General features: G+C 39.4%; 1 protein-coding gene across 1 annotated transcript in view; it reads left to right on the forward strand.

The window, feature by feature from the left end:
• The window catches only part of LOC117525491 (storkhead-box protein 2-like), a 58907-nt gene extending 42403 nt beyond the window's left edge, over positions 1 to 16504 (forward strand). Inside the window, 1 exon segment of the mRNA XM_034187348.1 lies at positions 15696 to 16504. Within this exon segment, the coding sequence (XP_034043239.1) occupies positions 15696 to 15897 (202 nt within the window). The 3' untranslated portion in view covers positions 15898 to 16504.

Consider the following 16504-nt stretch of genomic DNA (forward strand, 5'->3'; position numbering starts at 1 on the left):
AGGAGCAGTGGTCCCAAGATAGAGCTGTATGGTACCTCGCAGGTAACTATAGCAGGTGTAGATAGGGTGCCCCCTATATCCACAGTCTGCAGCCTTCCATCAAGGTAGGATCTGAACCATTCTATGGTTAATTCATTGAATCCCAAGGCTTTACGTTTATGTAAGAGAATTTTATGGTCCACAGTGTCAAAAGCTTTTTGTAGATCCAACAAGGTCATACCTATGTAATTGCCTTTGTCTTGTTCTAATTTGACAGCGTCCAATAGGTGGATAAGACATGTATCTGTGGAATATTGTGATCTGAAACCAGATTGAAAATTATACAATAAACTGTTGTCTCCCAAGTAGCGATCAACTTGTTCATAAACAATTTTTTCAAAGACTTTTGATATATTGCTCAGTACCGAGACTGGCCTATAGTTGCCTGTTTCTGTCTTAGAGTTTGTTTTGAATATAGGAGTGATTCTAGCGGATTTTAAATCAGATGGTAGTTTCCCACTATGAATCGATAACTTTAAAATATAGGTTAGTGGAGTAGAGATGAATTTGGCACCATCTTTAAGAAACTGTGCGGGTATATTGTCCAGACCAGTTGTCTTATTCAAATTTAGTTTTAACAAATGTTCCAGCACATTGTCTTCGGCCTCTCCCTGCAGACAAAAAGAGTTAGGTTGAACACAGTCTCTCTTAATGCCTTTTTACGCATCACTTTGTGCATGCTTTTATGTCCACCCACGTGGGTGTGTTAATTGTTCCTTAGTGTGTCTCTGGTGTAGGATAGCCGATTATCGGTCTATCCCTGCTCTGGTGTGCACATCACTTTGATGACTTTGTGTTTTCACACTATTAACAGTGTCCCAGCATCACCTCTACGTGTCGGCAGTGGACCAGTAGCTGTAGAAACTTGTATACACCAGCCATCACTTTTGCATGGCACACCGCACCTTTCCATGGTCATTTCACTTTTGATACATCTGAACGTTAGAGTGGAGACGAACGTACACCAAGTTTTTGTGCATATGGAGCTTTTGTACATGAGGCCCCTGGACTTTAAGTTGAGGGGAGGAGCGTCGTGACCCTTCATAAAACACGAGCTGGGTTTCCATTTCAGATTTGAATGAAAATTAAGCGATAGTTTTATAATCTTGACAAACCTTATAACAAAATGACAGCGTTTCCATCGAGTGATGGAATGCAACTGCTGGGTTTTTTCCTGTTGTGATAACTGTCATTTAAGTGAACTGTAATTCCAGTAGTCATAAGGGCAGAAGGGTACGTCCCGCTAAATATTGCCATTTCGTCTGGGATTTTTTTTTTCTTTCAAAATTTAACATTGTCGTGATATTGTTTCTTATAAGCTCTCCTGCTCTTCCTATCATGTGTTTTAGTCATGTAACTCTTTATGTATGTCATGTGACCTATAATGGAAAACATGTCTATTGCAGTTTTGCGAGAAATGACTTCTTCAAATCGAATGTCAGGCTGCCTCATATGAGCGCAAATCATTATTGTGTCTTCTTTTAAAAAAACAAAACAATATGCATGTTTCTATTAAGTGTACGTTCATTTTGCGACTTCAAATTGTGCAATTTTGAAGGTAATGGAAACGTGCCTACTGTTGCCCAAACCTGGTATTCTTTGTGTTGAATCTGCAGTTCTACATCATGTGTTGTCTGAATATTGCATCTTTTAACTTGAAATTAAGTTGTATTAACGTGAATACTGCAAACTGAAACAACTGAAAATTTGAGTTAATTTAATCTGTAGTCAGATTGCATTTAATCAGATGTATTTAATAAAAACTTCAAATATTTAAATTCAAATTACTTGTTTTGAGTACAAATAAAATAAACTTAAAAAAAGTTGAGGCAATTAATTATATTATTTTTTTAATGTTCTGCTGACTTATTCAGCTTTACAGTGTACAGGGTTGATATAACCCGGTATGTTAGGAAAAAACAAAATAATCTGGTAATATTTATTCGCGTGGCTCACGTTATTTTGCTGCTAAACTCTCACGGTAGCTGCATCTTTCACTCACATTCATTACTTGTTGAACTAATTAGTCATAAATGTTTCGGAAAAGATTTAATAATTTTTTCTGTTCAGATTTTGAATTTCTTTGGTCTTTTCCATCAGTTTTCTCTCAGTATACATCAGTTTTGCTCTGAAATTGCTTGTAAGTTTGCTTTTTTTTTCAGTGTTCCAATGCGCCTTGTGCATTGTTTCAGTGATGTAATGACCAAATTTCTTGGCGATCTATGCGTTCACCGAGCATTCTCTGTGCTTCCTCTGTGTGACCACCATCAACCATGGAGTCTTGTGTGTCCATTGAGCTTCCTTTGTGCTTCCTCTGTGCCACAATTTGGCAACCAATGGCATTCTTTGAGCAACGATTCAGCGCAGCTTCGGCTTCCTAGTAGACCCCTTAGCGTTTTTTAGACACCAGTGTCTGCTTTGTGACTATATGCTTCGGGATATATATAGCTGAAGCTGGTGCTTTTCTATCACTTTTTGCCTAGCTCTTGAAGAAGAAACATCCCGTCTGACTTGTTGCACTCTGCCAAAAGTGCTCATTTTAGACATGGGCCTCGGACTGCGCCAATATCCAAGGTGCTGAAAGAGTCAAGCGAGAACGCCCGCTGTGGGTCTGTGGTGCATTATAGTGCTGCGTGCCAGCACTCGTCACCACAGAGGTCACTCAAGTCTTTTCATATCTCTCTTTTAAAAACAAAAAAGAAAAAACCTGTGGGTCAGTGGCCTATGCACCGTTTACTTTTTCACAATCGTGATTGATTGGGTGGTTGAATTGTGTAGGCCGTTGCATTCGCCTGAAGTAACCTGTATTGTAAATACAACAACAGCACTTTATAATGAAGTTTATTCATGAAATCCTGGCAGATAGACCAGATCAGTGTGCGTTTATTCAGCATCCATTCTGCATTTGTTGTGAACATGCTCAAAAATTCATGGCGACTATTGCGTCATGTGTCTGCTTCCACCGAGCATGCCTTGTACAACCTAGGCGTGCGCTGTGCCTTCCTTTCGCGTCCTGGGGCATCCTACCAAATTTTGTGGTCGCACAAGGGACTTCATCCCTGTATAAGGGGAGTTTTAGTGGCTGTGTTCTCTCAGGGGTGGATACTTCTGCTGGCCCTGTCATGTCTAACCTTTCCTCTTAGTGTTGTTTCTTTAAGATTTTCGCAGTATTGTATTATTATATACACATTAGTAATACATCAAAATACAACACTCTCACTGACTCACGCATCTTCAGCCGCTTACTCCAATTAAGGGTCAGTGGGTCTGGAGCCTATCCAAGCAGTCAGAGGGTGTGAGGCGGCTACACCCTGGACAGGACACCAGACGCAGGGCCACATATAGACAAACAAACACATTCACACCCACACACACACTTACGGACAATTTAAAGTGTCCAATCCACCTAACCTGCATCTTGTTGGATGTGTGTGTGTGTGTGTGGGGGGGGGGGGGCGCCCAGAGAAAACCCAAGTAAACACGGGGAGAACATGCAAACTCCACACAGAAAGGCCACAGGTGGGAATCAATCCCATGACCTTCTTGCTGTGAGGTAACAGTGCTAACCACTAACTCACCGTGCTGCCATATAAGATAGTACAATATAATAAAATAAATTGAATATAATAAATCCAGTAATATAATAGTGTATTCCTGTATTGAATGACATTTTAGTGACCTCTGCTGGTGGGTTTGCAATACCTATGTTATTTACACAATCTATTCCAAAAAGTATTTGAGGCAGATATCATGTTATGTTAGGAAATAAACAAAAGTTTATATTATTTATGTACATCTTTCTTTTTAATAAGTCAGTTTCTCATTCCTGAAGTAGTGAGTCTCTCTACTGCAACAGGCCTTCAGTTGTGGTGATGATTGAAAACTGGTGCGGAGGATGAGAAAATTGTACTTGGACAACTTTATTTTTCAAAATTTTTCACTTCTTTTACCAAAGAATGCCAAATACCACATGTTTATTTACTGTAACTCTTTGTAGTATAACATGCACCAATGCCTTTTCTTTTTTATTTATCTTCAATATAAATGGTTCTATTTCAAAGAACCCAAAGTTAGTAATGGGCAGAATTTTACTCTTAAATGTGAAAAAAAAACAGCAAAAATATGTTTATGGTGTTCTTTTCAAACCATATGCAAGGTAACCCATGATAAGATGTTTATAAATTCATCTTTCTCATTTTGATAGCATTTGCTTTGCTCATCAAAATGCTTCATGCCACTTTTGAAGTCTGATTTCACAAGAATCACCCAATATATGTTTTGATAACCAAAGAAATGTTCACAAAGAAACTCTGGGATGAGCCAGAGTCATACTGCGTTCACATTTTGATGGTCCAAATTCCTTCATACCGGATTTACAGTGGAATGAAAAAATAAACCGTGAAACCAAAAAACCACCATATTTCACACGGCAAAGGCTATACGCCCAATCGTTGGGCAGATAAATATAATGTCTTACCTTATTCGCCCAACCGTTGTTCAGATAAGTCATACATTGAACATTACATGCACAACCGTTGGGCAAATAAATATAATGTCTTATCTTATTCGCCCAACCGTGATCATGTATTTGACATATTTTGTGCATCTAAACTATGTTTTTTACACCACTATTTAAGGCTCTACTGTGGCGTATGTTTGACACATTTAACGGCGTTGTGTTTAATTACTGCAAAAACACTGTAATGGATGAAAACAAACTTCATAAGCATTTTGAACGAAAGCCTGTTAACGATGACGAAACAGTTTTTGAACAAAATGCTGCTTGTTGGCTGTAAGATGGTGTTAGTTTGACACAGTTCCCTGGGTGTGATGAGCCAAACAGAGCCACTTTAGATCACAGCCCCTCTGCAGGGTGCGAACCCGAACCGCCGCCAGCGAAACAGTATCCACCTTTTTTCCCTCTTGCGTTGAAACCGGAAGTGAGCTTACAAGCGCGCTCATGGTTGGTTGTGGTTGGGCGTATATGCTCGCATCATCAACCTTGTTTGACCTTTACTTTGTAGACTAAGCATTCAACACAGTCAAAAATATTCCATTTATTAATCCTATTAGCTCAACCAAGAATACATTTTATATGTATATACCGTTGTACTAAAACGTTTACATACCCTGGCAGAATTTTTGGTGTTCTGGCCATTTTTCAGAGAATATGAATAACACAAAAACTTTTTTTTTCCACTCATGGTTCGTGGTTGGGTGAAGCCATTTATTGTCAAACAACTGTGTTTACTCTTTTTAAGTAATAATGAAATCAGCAACTACCCAAATGACCCTGTTCAAAAGTTTACATACCCCTGTTCTTCATACTGTGTATTGCCCCCTTTAACATCAATGACAGCTTGGAGTCTTTTGTGGTAATTTTGGACGAGACTCTCTGATGGTAAAGCTGCCACTGAATATGTCTTGGACTTTATTTACATTAATTACAAAGAAATACAAACAGTATGGCACTTTATGGTAAATGTGCATGGAGTAGACAGTTCTCAAAAACTGAGTGACTGTGCAAGAAGGAGATGAGTGAGGAAAGCCACCAAGACACCCAGACAACCCAGAAGAAGTTATAGGCTTATGTGGCTGTGATTGGAGAAATTGTGCACAGTGCAAATTTTGCATTTTGCATCACCACTCTTGGCTTCATAGTGAAATAGAATGGAGAAGGATATTCTTTCACCAAAACAGATCAAATCTAGGCTTGCATCTCAGATGTACCTTCTGGCAATTTGTAGCTAAACTTTCAGGTCTTCTTTTTAAGAAAATCCTCCTCTATAGCACTTCATCATGAAGCTGGATAACTGGGCATACAGAATATCCTCATATAAAATCAAGAATAATGATAATAACAATACTAAAGCAAACAGAGCTCTGGTATTCGAATAGTGTCGGTATTGGCAGATGTCCAAACTCAGGTATTGGGATCAGATCGGAAGTGGAAAAAATGTGGATTGGTGTATCCCTAATTTATATATGCATATACAACCCCAATTCCAATGAAGTTGGGACGTTGTTTGAAATGTAAATAAAACCTATATTCAATTGAATACACCACAAAGACATTTAATGTTCAAACTGATAGACTTTTTTGTTTTTGTGCAAATATTTGCTCATTTCAAAATGGATGCCCGCAGTTGCACAACCGCAGTTGTGATCGACCTGGCAATCCCAGCTGACAACAACATCAGAAAGAAGGAGCATGAGAAATTGCAGAAGTACCAAGGGCTGAAGGAGCAACTGCAGCAGATGTAGAAGGTGAAGTCCAAAGTGGTCCCAGTGGTGACAGGAGCACTAGGAGTTGTAACCCCCAGATTGGAAGAGTGGCTCCAGGCACAACTTCTGTCCAGAAGAGTGCAGTCCTATGAACAGTTAAGATACTGCACTGAACCCTCAAACTCCCAGGCCTCTGGTAGAGGACCCGAGTTTGAGCAAAAACGCATACCATCCTCCCCAGGGGGTGAGGGGGAGATTTATGTATTGCGATGGCCATCTTCAGCTGCTGGGATCACACAAGTGCGGGACTCCAGGAGGAGCTCATGGCAGGTGTTACACACATACCACACATACCCTGGCGGGAGTGTGTGTGTTAGATTTGGGCATATCTTGTTGCTATTTTGGTTTGTTGCTATTTTGGCCTGCTACCCTCCAATGTTTGTCATTGAGATCACTTTGCAAAAGTGAAGAAAACATGTTTGTATTGTAATATGTTCCTTTGTGAAGCTTCTTTGAACAGCATCACAAATCGTAGGTTTCATGACAGTCCAAAATTTACCGTGTAAATATAAATGTATCCGCCCATAATGAAAAGCACGACATGGAATTAGCAGAATTGTTCGAAACACCCAGCGTCACCAGGGAATTATGACAAAGCAAACACTATGCACAAATTCTAGTTTCAGTTTCAAATACGGTGTACCTGGCTAGTATTCAACATACAAATATGTAGGACTGCCTTTTTGCATTTACGCAATATCTCTAAAATCAGAAAGGTCTTGTCTCAGAGTGATGCTGAAAAACTAATTCATGCATTTATTTCCTCTAGGCTGGACTATTGTAATTCATTATTATCAGGTTGTCCTAAAAGTTCCCTAAAAAGCCTTCAGTTGGTTCAGAATGCTGCAGCTAGAGTACTGACGGGGACTAGCAGGAGAGAGCATATCTCACCCGTGTTGGCCTCCCTTCATTGGCTTCCTGTTAATGCTAGAATAGAATTTAAAATTCTTCTTCTTACTTATAAGGTTTTGAATAATCAGGTCCCATCTTATCTTAGGGACCTCGTAGTACCATATTACCCCATTAGAGCGCTTCGCTCTCAGACTGCGGGCTTACTTGTAGTTCCTAGGGTTTGTAAGAGTAGAATGGAAGGCAGAGCCTTCAGCTTTCAGGCTCCTCTCCTGTGGAACCAGCTCCCAATTCAGATCAGGGAGACAGATACCCTCTCTACTTTTAAGATTAGGCTTAAAACTTTCCTTTTCGCTAAGGCTTATAGTTAGGGCTGGATCGGGTGACCCTGGACCATCCCTTGGTTATGTTGCTTTAGACGTAGACTGTGTTTCATAATTATTGTATGGCCTTGCCTTGCAATGTGGAGCGCCTTGGGGCAACTGTTTGTTGTGATTTGGCGCTATACAAGAAAAAAGTTGATTGATTGATTGATATTCATAGCGTGTGAAAAAAAGGTTTTTTTTTTTTTTTTTTTTACAAATATATATATATATATATATATATATAAACTAGGAAATCACATGTATTCACAGCCTTTGCCATGAAGCTTGATATTGAGCTAAGGTGCGTCCTGTTTCCGCTGATCATCCTTGAGATGTTTCTACAACTTAATCAGAGTCCACTTGGGTAAATTCAATTGATTGAACATGATTTGGAAAGACACACACCTGTCTACATATAAGGTCCCACAGTTGACAGTACATGTCAGAGCACAAACCAAGCATGAAGTCAAAGGAATTCTCTGTAGACTTCAGAGACTGGATTGTCTCGAATTCTAGCTAACCAGTAAACAATGGATGTTGTGCTGCAATGCACCATGGGACTTTGGGGTTTTGGGGGCTTTAAATGTTATTGTGGTTCATGTTAGTTTAACTGTGTTGTTAGTGTTACTGATTTATTGTGTTTTTGTAGTTCAATTGGTTTAGCCAGTTTAGTTATGTCATGTTGCTGTTATCATGAATGAGTTACCATAACTGGTACCATAACTGACAAGTGTATTGCCTTTGATGTCTTCTGTCACTGTCTCTGTTTCTGCCTGTCTTAAAATAGAAGCACTTGCTCATGGCACAATGCGGAAAAGACAAAAAGTTGTCCGTGCGTGCGTGTAACTTTGATCACATTGAAACTGGGGAGAGCTGACATTTGCCTTCTGGTATGTTTATGTATTTTGTGTCAAGGATGAACACCGCCAAAATGAAACTTTGATAGGACTAATATTTTTGGAGAAGCTACAGATATTAGCTAACAACACTGAACAATGGACGTTGCTAAGTACATTCTGGACTCACACGCCATTCCAGCAGGGGGCGGGAAATCATCTTTATATTAAAAGTGTGAATGTGTGCATGCGTAAGCTCAATGTAAGTACATAATATAATTGTAAATACGTTAAAATGCATGGATGACACAAGAAAGTGAAAACACTTATTTTCATTTTGGTCCATTTAAAAATCAAATGGCAAAATAGAAGTAATAATACGAATGAAGCACCGCGCTCTTATGGTAGACGAAGGCACAAACTGCAAATGGCACAAAATAATCCAGAAATGGCCCAAAAAAAGTCTGCCCATAGGGGAAAAAGCCAGAAACCGATGCTAGACAAAGCAATCCTTTAGATTCTTGAAGGGCGCAAACCATGTGAAATAAAATTCCACAAATTAGCATTGCTATGGATGCAACATGTTTTGGTACTCACTCTTTCAATCAAAACAAAAATAGACATTTAGGTTTTAGTCATGCTCATGCTCCCCTGAAACATTTACTCAAAAAAAGTCTGAGGGACCTAAATGACATGATGAGATGCTGAAGAGCTTTGCTCGTCATGTCCGCGACATATACATATTAAAATACAATCAGAATGATAATAATAATAATGATAATATGAGCGAAATCTTGCTCATGGTACACTGTGTCCCAAACAGGAAGTGCCAAATTTTGAGTCCACAGTGAAACAGAAAATGTCAAATGTTGAACATTTCCTGGATTGACAAGAGACGAGATCATGTGGGATCTGGTGGGAATTCAGTAACAAGTTGACACTGAAACAGGAAGTGCCAAATTTTGAGTCCACAGTGAAACAGGAAGTGTCAAATGTTGAGCAATTCCTGGAGCTACAGCATAAGATATTTACCTGTTTTTCATTATGTATATATCCTCTAAGTTTTTTGTGTAACTTTTTGTTTGTCTCAATTTAAAAAAGAAAATAAAATTTTAAAAAGAGAAGAAGACGTCTCATGTGAATGTGGAAATTTCACAGGAATTCAGTGCACAGTCGACACTAAAACAAGAAATGCTAAATATTGAGTCAACATTGAATCCGGGAACACTAAAGTGAGAGCTATGGAGCACTATACTCCCCCTGGATTAGTCATAGCACCCCCAAGAAAATAATTCCTCATTTATTATTTTAATTTAATTTCATCCGATATTTTTAAGGCCTTGTCCACACTGAAACTGAACTTCCCCTGTGTGATCTTTTCCTTTGTCATTTTCAAAAATTGTTCCATTCAATAAATATCTGTTCTCACAGATCCTATGAAACCACGTGAAAATACTGTAGTACATATGCCCGGCCTGTATGTAGCGCTGTAAAACTTCTACAAAAATGGAGAAGATGTGGAGCTAATCGGGCAGAGGAAGCTAAAACTTTACAAGGCGTCACAAAGATTAATTCAGGTCTTGTTATCAGACCTGTTGCCAGGATTCATCATCACAGCTGAAAAGTGTTCTCCACATGACACCCTTGTTTTGGAAAATGACATCTAGAAATGTGTTAATTCCTTATGATGGAAGTAACTAGTTGAGTTTTTTTTTTAAGAAGTCCCTCAGTGTTTGTCTGCTCTGAGTGCATTTCTCAGCCTAAGCTGGAGGGTGCCGGCGCTCTGTCCCACCTCCACCAAGAAGAAAAAAAATGCAAAGTTACACTGTTAACAACATGATGTCCTTCATTATGAGCCACTGAGGTTACAGAGGCAGGGCGATGATGTCATCCTTTCAGAATAGGTTTCCACAGTAACACACAAAATCTAGCCTTTTCAGATTCAAGTGATTAGATAAATATTTCACTCAAAAGAAAATAAACATCAACAGAACTGATTATTTTACAAAAAATGAGTGTAAGGTGACGTTCAATGATGTCATGTTCAATGATGTCATGTTCGATGTCACTGTACTGTAGTGAGTGGTCTCAAAAAGTCCCTTTGGCTGCTCTCTTGTTTTCACTTGGGGTCACCACAGCAGATCAACCTGCATGTTGATTTGGCACAATTTTTACACTGGATGCCCTTCTTGACGCAACTCCACTTTACATGGAGAAATGTGGCAGGGGTGGGGTTTGAAGCAGGAACCTTGTGTGCCGAGTGTTGTCTCTTTGAAGTTGCTGAAATGGATCGGTTTTTGCTGCCCAAATGTCCATGAGTGGAATTGGAAAGAAGTGAAGTCTTCATTGCCTAAAGAACTACCTGAGGAACAGCAGTGGGGACGGACAAACCAATGACCTGGCACTCCTGGCATTTAACCCTCGGAGATCACAGGTCCTGGACAGGAACCGAATCATTGATGCTTTTGCTCTTAACCACAACAACAGGCACATTGTGCTGTTATGAAGACATCAGTGGTAGGGAAAAGATTTTCTCTCTGCCTGCTACTGGCATTTTTTCCCTGAGACTATAGGCTGCATGTGTAGGTCTGTGGATATTTTTATTGAACAGTAGCCTCGGTAATGTGTGATTTTGTTCATTCTGCATGTCATTAGTGACTGTAGCAGATCAGAACGTGGCTAAGTGTACGCACACCCGTGAGTGTGGCAGAGGTGTAGTAGAATGCTGCCACAATGCACAAGCCCTTATGTCATATCACCCTCATAAAAATACGAAGCTACTCCATAGCACCTGCAGAAAAAAATCCCTGGAGCCGCCACTCTGATGAGGACTTTACAGACATGTGAGACGCAAATAAATAAAAATGCTTAATGTGGCGGGGGGTTAAGGGGGCCATAATTGGGGGGTCTGGGGAGCAACGCCCCCCAGGTGCCGAACGTTTTTAGCCATGCCTATGCTGCTCACAAGCATTTACTGAAAATAAAGTATGAAGGATCTAAATGAGATTGTGTGGACTTTCCAGGCATGTGAGACGCAAATAAAGAAGAATGCTTAAAATGGTGGGGAATTAAGAGGGTCGTAGTTGGGGGGTTTGGGGGGTGAAGTGCCCCAGAAGCTGAAATTTTTTAGCCATGCTAATGCTGGCCAGAAGCATTTACTGAAAATAAAGTCTGAAGGACTTAAATGACATGTTGAGATGCTGATGAGCTTCGCTCGTTCATGTCCGTGACATATACATATTAATAATAGTGTGTATAATACATTAAGACAGTAAATTAACATTCTAAAAATTACATAATTAACAAGAAGCAAAAGGGTTGAAGTCCTCTTCTAAAAATTGTGGAGGTCTAAGGTTCTAAAAACATTCTGGACTCATGCCATTTAAAGTCCTTATACAAGCTTTGCTTAATTTATTACCACCCTTGAAAAATGTCAGCTACCTATTTTCTAAACACTACTCAGTCTGGAGCCCATGGATCCCCACAGGCAACATGCTAGTTATTATATTATTCTTCATCATATTATATTATTATACAGTATAACTTATTTATTTTATTTTATTTTGTTTTAGTTTTTCACTAAACTTTATGACCATGCCAGAATAAAGTAAAAGTAATGGAAATCTGGACATCATTCATCATTCCAGGATTTGTCGTGGTGAGCGCAGTGAATCAGGGCCGACGTCCTGTACTGGACCGAAACAGTGTTCCATTTGTAACTGTGTAAGTCGTCCTTACATCGTAATGAAGCTCGTCATATGATTATTAGAACATCGTCTTGGTAACATACTGTATGTGTGTGTGCGTGTGTGTGTGTATTTTGCAAAAATGATAAAAAAAAAAATCTTTTTGCTGTTGATTAAGATGTTTGTTCTTCTTCTGTTACCACAGGAAATCTGAGTTTACTCATCATCTCAGAGTAGAACAACAAGTTGTCCCAGTCACATAAGTCTGTGGTTCCAGTTGTGTGTGTTTTTGCAAATAGGTGAAAATACGTTGTACGAAAATTGTAAGTAATGAGGGCAAACACGATGTGGTCGTTTTTAAGGGGTTGTATTAGACACCTTTTCAGCAAGCTAACAGGTCATCAGGTGTCTTAAAAAGAAACGCTTGTAACCAGAAATACCCCAAAGACACTGAGGTGACGCTTCTTTGAGACAGACGTGCAGATGTTTGGTCTGAATTAATAACTTCAGAGCGAATCGCTGTTTTAAATCAAATGATATCTCTTTCCAAATGTTATAATACAAACAAACTACAACCGACCAAAACTAGTCATCCCCCACCAAAAATGAGGCGTCCTCCATTCTATATGAAACATTGATCTTGATGTGCAGCCGGCTGAAGAGCTCAGCTCAGAGTCTATGGAGTTATATTTGTGTCATTAATATCTGAAAGGAAATGCTTTTGACAAAAACTACAGATTTTGTTTATTTTTATTTCTGTCCACAGATCAAGGATCCATCATGTACATTAAGGATCCAGTGACAATGTACAGATTTTATAGATTTTTATTTATGTCCAGAAATCAAGGATCCAGTGACCAATTTCATATTTATTTATTTTAAGAGTCAATAAAATGTTGACATAGAAAACCTGTAAAACCTACTTTTAGTACACAGAAAATTCACAAGAGGAATTGATAAGGGAATCGATAAGGAATCTTTTCGTTAAGTGGAATCAATAATGGCATCGATATTGATAAAATCGTATCAGTATCGTATCAATCCCATCATTAATCGTATCGCACCAAATGGCATTGTATCGCATTGTGAGGGATTGAATCGCCATCAAAGACATATCAAATGTGTGTGTGTGTGTGTGTGTGTGTGTGTGTGTGTGTGTGTGTGTGTGTGTGTGTGTGTGTGTGTGTGTGCGATTTATTTGGCGGCTTTGCTTGAGCTGCTGCCCCCGCGACCCGACCTCGGATGAAGCGGAAGAAAATGGATGGATGGATGGATGTGTGTGTGTGTGTCAGTATGCAGTACATATTTCATATTTAAATAATTTTTTTGTGGTGTATAAGATGTCTTGTTTTTCTTTTATGGTTTACAGTAGCTCTGCGGGAGCACCCCGAATTTCGTTGCCCTCCGTACAATGACAGTAAAGACTATTCTATTCTTTTCTAAACCATTTTGAAAAAAAAAATTGCAGGTGTTCATATTATGAGACATTTGAATAGTATATTTAATTTGGTGCGTATCCCTATGAAGATCCTGATTTTATAGATGGAAATATGAAATTTAAGGGGTGTGTTTATGTTGTGTGAGACTAAGATAACAACCTGAGCAGCCAGCAACTTTACAGTATTTTTTTTTTCATATATTCTGTCAGCATACAAACATAATATTTATTTCTGATAGAGTGAACAGAACAAAATGATTCTGCTTTTATGGTATGAAATAAGTGAGGAAACCAAGCTTTTTGATCAGTGTTCTCGTTACTCCAAAGGAGCACAGCACCAGTAGATTCCTGTATTTTTCTTCTTCCTCAGATTTCTAATTATGAAACTTTTGGTTAAGATGTACTTAAGTCTTGGTGCAGATACAGTGGGTTAAAAAAGTATTTAGTCAGTCCCTGATTGTGCAAGTTCTCCTACTTAGAAAGATGAGAGAGGTCTGTAATTTTCATCATAGGTACACTTCAACTGTGAGAGACAAAATGAGAAAAAAAATCCAAGAAATCACATTGTAGGATTTTTAAAGAATTTATTTGTAAATTATGGTGGAAAATAAGTATTTGGTCAATAACAAAAGTTCAACTCAATACTTTGTAACATAATCTTTGTTGGCAATGACAGAGGTCAAATGTTTCCTGTAAGTCTTCACCAGGTTTTCACACACTGTAGTTGGTATTTTGGCCCATTCCTCCATGCAGATCTCCTCTAGAGCAGTGATGTTTTGGGGCTGTCGCTGGGCAACATGGACTTTCAACTCCCTCAACAAATGTTCTATGGGGTTGAGGTCTGGAGACTGGCTTGGCCACTCCAGGACCTTGAAATGCTTTTTACAGAGCCACTCCTTTGTTGCCCGAGCGGTGTGTTTGGGATCATTGTCATACTGGAAGACCCAGCCACATTACATCTTCAATGCTCTAACTGAAGGAAGGAGGTTTTGGCTTAAAATCTCACGATACATGGCCACGTTCATTCTTCCCTTAACACGGATCAGTCGTCCTGTCCCCTTTGCAGAAAAACAGCCCCAAAGCATGATGTTTCCACCCCCATGCTTCACAGTAGGTATGTTGTTCTTGGGATGCAACTCAGCATTCTTCTTCCTCCAAACATGACTACTTGAGTTTTGTCTAAAAAGTTCTATTTTGGTTTCATCTGACCACATGATATTCTCCCAGTCTTCTGGATCATCCATATGCTCTCTGGCAAACTTCAGTCGGGCCTGGACATGTACTGGCTTAAGCAGGGGGACACACCTGGCACTGCAGGATTTGAGTCCCTCTCTGCATAATGTGTAGCCTTTGTTATTTTGGTCCCAGCTCTCTGCAGGTCATTCATCAGGTCCCTCTGTGTAGTTCTGGGTTTTTTTTCACCATTCTCATGATCATTTTGACCCCACGGGATGACATCTTGCATGGAGCCCCAGATTGAGGGAGATTATCAATGGTCTTGTATGTCTTCCATTTTCTTACAATTGCTCCCACAGTTGATTTATTCACACCAACCTGCTTGACTATTGTAGATTCACTCTTCCCAGCCTGGTGCACATGTACTTATTCTTCCTGGTGTCCTTCAACAGCTCTTTGGCCTTGGCCATGGTTGACTTTGGAGTCTGACTGTTTGAGGCTGTGGATAGGTGTCTTTCATACAGATAACGAGTTCAAACAGGTGCCATTAATACAGATAACAGGTGGAGGACAGAAGAACTTCTTAACTTCTTAAAGAAGAAGTTACAGGTCTGTGAGAGCCAGAAATCTTGCTTGTTTGTGGGTGACCAAATACTTATTTTACAGCATAATTTACAAAGAAATTCTTTAAAAATCCTACAATATGATTTCCTGGATTTTTTTTTTTCTCATTTTGTCTCTTAGTTAAAGTGTACCTATGTTGAAAATTACAGACCTCTCTCATCTTTCTAAGTAGGAGAACTTGCACAATCAGGGACTGACTAAATATTTTTTTTGCCCCAATGTATGTGCTCTGAGTGCACTTTGACTTCCATGTCCAAATTTGCATGATATGTGTTACTTTTTACTATATTTAATTGTTAGATTAAGTTTTCACTCTGCAGATTTTTATTTATTCAGTCAGATATACTTGAAGAAAAAAATAAGTGACATATCACGCTTGCATCTTCCTGTTGTGCAGGACACGTGAAAGCCTCGCATCCAACACGTCCAGCATCGTGGAAAGCAATAGACGGCAAAATCCAGCGCTGAGCCCCGGCCACATCGGCACCAGTGGCATCGGACTGCCATTCAGCTTTCGCGCCATCCCAGAACCCCCCACCACGCAGCCTGAGAAACTCCAGAAGCCGTCGAACTGCCTGGCCTCCATCACCAGCGTCTGACAGGCGGCGCAGACGGAGAAGGTGGTGGAGGAGCGACAGAACACATAAACCCACGTTACAGACTCCTTTACTGGGACTGTTATAATAACAGGCATGGCTTCAAGAGACTGTTCCCACAGCTACCAGAACTTTATGGCAAAAAACAAACAAAAGAAGAAGAAGAAGAGGAAAACCAGAACATCACGACCAGTGTAGGTAAAGAAGAAAAAAAAAAAAAGAAACTACCACTACTTGAAGTACGACTTGAAGTACTTTGATTTTGGTGACATGGACTCTAGTTTGGCTTATATCAAGATTCTTGATTATTGGTATTTGAAAGTAGTCAACTATAGTATTCACGTTACATTTGGAAATATCAAAACTTTTTATATTACTTACATGTCCAATTAAATGTTCTCCTGAAATAGCATCAGTTCTTCAGGACCATTTCATGTATCAGCACAATGTCACAGACAGTAAGAGTTGCTCCTGAGAACAACGAATGAAAGATATAAAAACATAAATCAGCTCAGATTTGTGTACCGCAATGCAAATGATGTATGTATACTCGATACTTTTGATATCCTAATTATTATAATGGTGGTATTAAAGATGCTATGTGACCAAA

Source organism: Thalassophryne amazonica, chromosome 15, assembly GCF_902500255.1.
Source record: "Thalassophryne amazonica chromosome 15, fThaAma1.1, whole genome shotgun sequence".
NCBI lineage: Eukaryota > Metazoa > Chordata > Actinopteri > Batrachoidiformes > Batrachoididae > Thalassophryne > Thalassophryne amazonica.